Source organism: Asparagus officinalis, chromosome 7 (genome assembly GCF_001876935.1).
Source record: "Asparagus officinalis chromosome 7, Aspof.V1, whole genome shotgun sequence".
NCBI lineage: Eukaryota > Viridiplantae > Streptophyta > Magnoliopsida > Asparagales > Asparagaceae > Asparagus > Asparagus officinalis.
The window spans coordinates 128,974,094-128,981,673 of NC_033800.1; the positions used below are offsets into that span (position 1 = coordinate 128,974,094).

At 36.5% G+C, this 7,580-nt stretch overlaps 1 protein-coding gene across 1 annotated transcript; it reads left to right on the forward strand.

The window, feature by feature from the left end:
- LOC109851031 (protein JINGUBANG-like) lies at positions 270-1,942 on the forward strand. Its single transcript, XM_020421138.1, is given in 5 exon segments — positions 270-535; positions 586-1,356; positions 1,358-1,405; positions 1,407-1,541; positions 1,543-1,942. Coding segments are annotated over 5 exon segments (1,326 nt in total). The 5' UTR covers positions 270-370; the 3' UTR covers positions 1,750-1,942.

Sequence of the window (7,580 nt, forward strand, 5' to 3'; positions counted from 1 at the left end):
ATTTGCAACGGTTCGGTTCGGTTTTGAATTGTAGGCGGTTCGGTTCGGTTGTTCAAATTTTGGTAAAAACCGACCCGAACCGAACCGTGCACACCCCTACCCGATCGTAAAATTCATCAGCACACCAAAAACTTTACTTGCTCAGTACGTCAATCTCGAAAGACACGTGGTGAGCTCTCGTCAACTGACCACGCCACCCTACCAATATCCTCATTTATAAAAACCCCTCTCTTCTGTTCCAATCTCCTGAATATTTTCCCTCCAATTAATCCTTCCCATTTCCCCCCTCATTATTCTTCCATTACTTTAAATTACTTTGCAGCCCCTTTCGGTTTTCTTGAGCTGCAGTTTTCCTCCAAGATTCTCAACGATGAGATCTCTAAATGGCGGAGCCAAAATGATCTCCTCAAAACTCAAAAAGTCCTCCAAATTCCTCGACCTATTGAACTCCGACCCAAACGAGGACGACTCTCCCAGAACCAGCACCAACTCCGACCACTCAAATTACCAAACTAGCCTCGAGAACTCCCCCTACATGTCCCCCTTCATCAAATCTCCGTGACTAGCCTCGAGAACTCCCCCTACATGTCCCCCTTCATCAAATCTCCGTGGACCCAAATCGCCCCTCTCTCCGTCGACGAGCCCTCCACTGGCCTCATCGGGTCCCTGATTCGAGAAGAAGGGCACCTGTACTCAATTGCTGTTTCGGGCGAGCTTCTATACACCGGATCCGACAGTAAGAATGTTCGGGTTTGGAAAAACTGGTCGGAGTTTTCCGGGTTCAAATCCGGTAGCGGACTCGTGAAGGCGATTATCTTATCAGGTAACAAAATCTTCACGGGGCACCAGGACGGCAAGATCCGAATATGGAAAATCTGCTCGAAAGATCCGTCTTCTTACAAACGGGTCGGGTCTCTTCCGAGGTTGAAGGATTTCATCAAGAGCTCCATTAACCCGTCAAGCTACGTTCAAGTTCGTCGCCATCGAAACTCCGTCTGGAATCGACATTTCGATGCGGTTTCTTGCCTCAGTCTCGATGAAGAAGCGGGTCTTCTTTATTCGGGTTCGTGGGATAAGACGATGAAAGTTTGGCGGGTTTCGGATTCCAAGTGTTTGGAATCCGTTATCGCCCACGACGACGCAATCAATTCCGTGGCCGTTGGATTCGAAAACCTTGTGTTTAGGGCGTCGGCCGATGGCAACGGTCAAATGTGGAGGCGGGAGTTCAACGGCCGGCTGTGCGACGTGATGGTGAAAGTTCTATTGAGACAAACGACGAGCGCGGCTCTCTGCGGACGGCGCTGGGCGGTGCGCGGGGAAGAGGCCGGAGTTGTTACCTGTGGGTCCTTCGATGGTGCTGGTCAACTTTTTGGAGAGGGGCGAGCGAGCGTTTGCCCACGGTGGGCGTGCTTCCGCGGGAAAACAAGTTGGCCGTATTGTGCCTGCGCCGACGGCGGAGATGTTTGGTGATCAGTGGGTCCGCTGACAGGAGCATAAGGGTTTTGGAAGAGGATGAGGGTGTGGCGCCACGAATAGGGGTGGCTGCTGCTGACTGGGCATGTGGGGCCCATTAAGTGCTTGGCGGTGGAGAAGGGAGGGGACTGTGGGCCGGAGGGGCGGAGTTGGGTGGTCTACAGTGGGAGCCTTGATAAGTCCGTTAAGGTTTGGAGGGTGGCCGAGAGGGGGAAGGAGCCGCACGTGACGAGGACGGATCAGCACGTGATTGGCGAGTTTGAGACGAGGTACTGAGGGGTGCGCACGTGTGGGAGATTATCGGGGTATGATCAAGTGTTGTTAACTAGTTAAGTTGTAAATTATGGATTATTAAGATATGGTCAGCTGTTTGTCGACGTAGGTAAATCTGGTGATTTTGTAAAGAAAATTGTGAACTGAAAATTTGAGCGCTTGCTCTTCTGAATCACTGATGGATGCTTTATTTTTCCATAGTATAGGAGAGGTTAGTTGAAAGTTAGGTTACCAGTATGCTTGAATTGAATTATAATTAGGAGGGGGGCAAAAACAAAGAATGGCCGGTGGTTTAGAGATTTTAATAATCTTATAAGAATTTTTTTTCATGCACTTTATGTTTGATATGAAATTTTTAAGAGGGTGAACCAGCTTTTTAGAAAAAAACTACATTAACTATAGGATCACCTTATATTATCCTCTTTTATACTTAAACCTCAATAATCATATCATATACTCTCTTTAAACGTACGAGTTCGGGAAAATCTTTCCATGATCAATATTATCCTTAATTTTTTTGAATATTATGTTATTATCCTAATGTATTCTAATTATCCTATTTTCTTTGAATTGGTAATTAAATGATTTATCCTATTAATAATGAGACTTAACATGTTATTGGATAAAGGAGATACGTTTGATATAATTCAAATCCTTGACTTATTTCAGTTCGTAGAGAAATCTAAAAAAATATACTAGTCAGCACCTAAAAGTTTTCAAACTTTGTAAAAAATATCCTCCAAGTTTTTTAAATTGCAAAAAATATCCCTACAAATTCAAAATTTTATTAAAACATCTTAAAAATTATAAAATTTACTTATTTTAATTTAGTAAGAAATATAAAAAACATATGCTAGCAAGCAACTAAACGTTTTTTAACTTTGGAGAAAATATCTTATAAGTTTTAAAAATTACAAAAACACCTCTAAAAATTCAAAATTTATAAAAAACACATTGAATATTTCAAACATATAAACACATTAAAAACCGAAAAATAACAGAAAAAACCTAAAATTTATAGATTTTACAATAAACACTCTGAACATTTTACAAACTGTAAATAAAACTCTCAAAATTATAAAATTTATAAAAACCCTAATAATTTCCAACTTAACAGTACATTGAAATATAGGAATTAATAGTCTATAAACAATCTACAATCTGTAGAAAAGGTGTATAAGTTTAAAAAAATACAAAAACCTCTAAAATCTATAATTTACAAAAAAAAAACACCATAATAATTTCTAACATATAGACACTAAAATGAATATATAAAATTACTAACAACCCCTAGAAAATTAAAAATTTACAAAAAATAACATACTCCTTTTAAAAGTATAGGTTTAGGAAAAACTTTTCATGGTCAATGTTACCCATAACTTTTTTGAAAAGAACATAACTAATTAAAAATCTATTAAGTTATGAAATTTATGCAAAAACACCCTTAAAGTTTAGTACATTAAAAATTACCCCTTCAAAGGTTGAAAATTTTAATGATTTTTTTTTTATAATTTCTTAATTTCAATGTAATGTTTAATAGTTTTGTGTATTTATAAATTACAAACTTTTAGGGTGTTTTTTTTATAATTTTTAAAACTTTTGAGGTTGTTTCTCTTGTAGTTTTCTAAATTTTTATTGTATTTTTAGTGTAATGCATAGATACATCAATTAGTAATGATATTAAAGTGTAAGTCATTCTTAAGATTATTAGCTATAGTTAAGTGCACACATCACTATTCCTAGGCAGTATAGTTTATATATGTAAAAATTTTCAGACAATCTATATAGTGATTAAAAGGATTTTGTCTTTAATGTACTATATTTTATAAATTATAGTTAACGTGAACTCATTATATAATTTTGACTGTGGTCATCATAATTTTAATACATTTGATTGATTGACTGTATAGGTATATAGACTATAAATTACTTTACTTTCTCACATGAACTAATATTTGATGCTTAATAATTTGAATTATTACTTTTAAGTTTAATATAAAGATGAGCTCTAATAATATTTATTTATTTACCTACAGGATAATACAATCTCAGTTTCTATTTTTGGCTTGAGATTTATTCCATAGTTACGCGTATCAAATTAGTAACTAAAATAATAATTATTTATGCCTAAATTAGGATGATTATAGTTGATCACTCACTATGGAATATTCATGAAGATATATACCTTAATTCTCTAGCTATCTGCACTGCTCATATATATTTTATAAATTAGTTATTAATTTAACATTTTAAGTACTTTTCCTTTGTAGAAATTTCTTCTTTGACTTTTGGATTGTGTAATCACTATATTACTATTCTAGCGTAGAAATGACCTTACTCTAAATGGCTTCAAGTCAATGTTTGAGTTGAACTGAAGTATATATACTATTACTACTATGTGTATATATTTTTTAAAAAAATCATGTCAATATTTTTTAAACAGAAGAGAATATTATAAATACTGATATTATAAAAACTAAATATAGCTAATTGAGTGATTAGCAAAAGAGAACTTACTTCAGAAAAATGTGAATAATAAGATAAAGAGGAAATGTAATGACATTGCTAACAATACTACCATTAGCAAACTATAATGTAAAGTTAACCTATTTTATAGAGCCCAACTGTACTACTATAAGCATTGAGACTTCCATATATATATATACTTTATAATTTATTAAAAAGAGTTATGTAATCTTATAGAGTAAAGTTGATTTAATACTAAATAGTGATATCGTTGTAATAATATAGTTATTAGGAAAAATTCTTCATGAACCCGTATGTTCTTTACGATATATAAACTGTGCACTCCAAATTCTTGTGTCTTTTACAGAGCCAAAAAGTTTGAATGTGAGCCTCTAACATTTTGCTCTTACAACAGCAAAATCCATTTAGCAGATGTAGATATTCTAGATGATTATATGCTATATATACAATACAATTGGCCTAAGCAAGTAGTTATAATAGTATTTTTCATACACATCGTTTGAGGCAATATTTGATAAGGGCTTTGCATCAAAGAAAAAAAAATAAAATTTTATATTTAGAGCACATGGCGTAATATATCATAATCTCCCTGCTCTAATTTCGTAAGAAAATAATTCTTTATACTTTCAATTTTACTTCTATGGTATGGAGAATGAGCTATAAAATTAAATGAGAATATTAGATAATGTAAATATGAGTAAAACTACAATTACAAGTTAATGTGAATATGAGTCAAACCACAACTAAAAGTTTAATGGACATATTGTAAGTAAATTCATATGTGAATATGAGTCAAACCACAACTAAAAGTTTAATGGACATATTGTAAGTAAATTCATATGCAAAATTCCTTTACGAATTGTTAATGGACATATTGTAAGTAAATTCATATGCAAAATTCCTTTACGAATTGAATGATCACCCATCTTTTGAAGACTTCAAGTTACTAATAAATAGAGATGTTATTCTAAATTAATGTATTTATAACTCACAAATAGTAGATCACGTAATCATAGTCTGGGTTAAAGGAAACGATAACAATATTTCATTTGAGAGAGAGATTATTGAGTTGACAACCAATTACACAAAAACTTTATTTTCTTTTTATTTTTATTCTATTTTTATCAATTGTTTGGTGGGAAATTTGCAGTAAAAAGAATGAAAGAAAATTTAATTTATATTCTCTCGATCTCAATTACAATTTGAATTTTTGATTACAAAAGAAAGGAGAATGATTTGGATTCTTTCCTTTGTTTAATTCTGGGTTCTTCACGGTGGCGATGGAGTGCCTCCCTCGAATGCTCGTGTTGAGTTTACTCTCCGTTGACGATCCACACGTGTTGATTCACTAGAACAGTAAGTCCTCCTCACGATTTGATGCTGTGGAGAACGTGCAAAGAAAATTTGAAACCCTGAACGAGTTTGAAACTCTATGAAAGAGTTGATTTGATCCGAAAGTCGGTTAATCAGCCAAGGCCGAAAGCTCTCAGGACTGCTCTCAAAAGATGAATGTTGATCTCTCTTTTTTGCAGTTTTGATCTTCAAAACTCCAAATCAAAGATCCCTAAAAAGAAGCCAAAGATCTCCTCCTCACTGCCAAGTCCCAGATCCAAAAAAGCCAGCCAGAACTCAGTTGAGTTTACCCCTATTTATAAGGGATTAAGGGGTGTAACCGCCCCCTTAATTCGCTCCTAAGTGGGCTGAATGGGGTGTAACCGCCCCCTTAAACAGCTCCCCAAATTGTGGGGAAAACGGTTTTGAAACCGTTCAATTCGTGTTTTGAACGAGTCAAACGCTGAAAAATAGCATTCAGGGCCCGAACTCTATGTTTTAGACTTGAAACGCAGAGTTGGGCCTATTTTGGTGGCTGAACGCACAGGTCACACTGTGCAGAAATGAACTCTACGTTTTGAACCTGTGACGCAGAGTTGAACTCTGCATGAACTCTGCGTTTTGGGTCTGGGACGTAAAGTTGAACTCTGCATGAACTCTGTGTTTTGGGCCTGGGACGCAGAGTTGAGCTCTGCATGAACTCTGTGTTTTGAGTCTGGAACGCAGAGTTGGACTCTATACGAACTCTGCGTTTTGAGTCCACGAACTCTGCGTTTTGATGTTGTAACATAGGGATGGCCTCTGCGTTTTGAGGTGGTGATGCAGGGAGGACCTCTGTGTTTTGCTTTTGGGAGTTCAGAACGCGGCCACGAGCTATGCGTTTTGAATCTGGGCGTAGAGGTGAGCTCTACGTTTGGATTTAAAGAGACTGTCAATTTGTAGTCTCTTTTGCTAAAGCGTTACAAAGACTGTCACCTTGTAATCTTCGTCTTGGCTCCTTAAAAATATAAGAGTCGTCAGATTATAGCTTCCGATGTTGATTGTGAAGACTGTTGATTAGAGATTTTATCAGTTGTTGTGAAGGTCATCAGATTATAACCTTTATCGATCTACGTGAAAGTCTTCAAATTGTAGCCTTCTGGAAGCCGTCGAATTGTAACTTCCATCATCGATGTTTGATGAAGGATCAGCTATCTGTTGTGATTTTTAGACAGCCTACAGAATCCTCTCTACAGTTTTCGAAAGTTCGCGGTTGACTGGGACGAATTTTTGGAATACTTTGGATCTTAACTCTGATCTTGGAGCTGTTGATTCCTTGTCATAAAGGAGTTGTTCTTTGCACTCGCTTCGAAGGCACATTGGTTGAAGGGATTTGCCACACAGGATCCTGTATGAAGGTATGCGTCATAATCCTGCTTTTAGAATGCGAGGGTGGACCCCTGCATTTTGAACTTGAGACACGGGCCTCACCCTTTCATTTTAAATTTGGAACTCGGGTGTGACCTCGGTGTTGTGGTTTTTGCAACGCGGGTCTGACCTCGGCGTTTTGACTTGAGACGCGAAAATTGCTTTCATGCATTTTTTTACTAAATCTTTGAGACTTGTCTTTAGCTCGTCTGATTCAAGTCTCAGCTTATATCCATTAAGTTGATGGGCCTGCAAACATGCATAGGATTTTTGAAAAACCCTCAGCCGTTAACGGATTTGATAAGCCTTTACCGACTACCGTTTGAGTCGGGCTAGCATGTGGATTATCTAAGTCCATTCCATATGTAATGTTGTGCTAAGAGAATGAACCCTCTTAGATTTGATGCTATGATTTTGAATACATAGACATTGTCATTATTTTTTTACGAAAAAAGACTAACCGACAACACGTGTTAGGCGTAGACTTATCCCAACTTAAGATTTAGGATAAAGTTCGCCATGCATGTGAGGCATGGCCTTTGGTGTCTCTTTCACGGTAAAAGATTAACCGACAACGCGTGTTAGGCGTAGGCTTATTCCTACTTAGG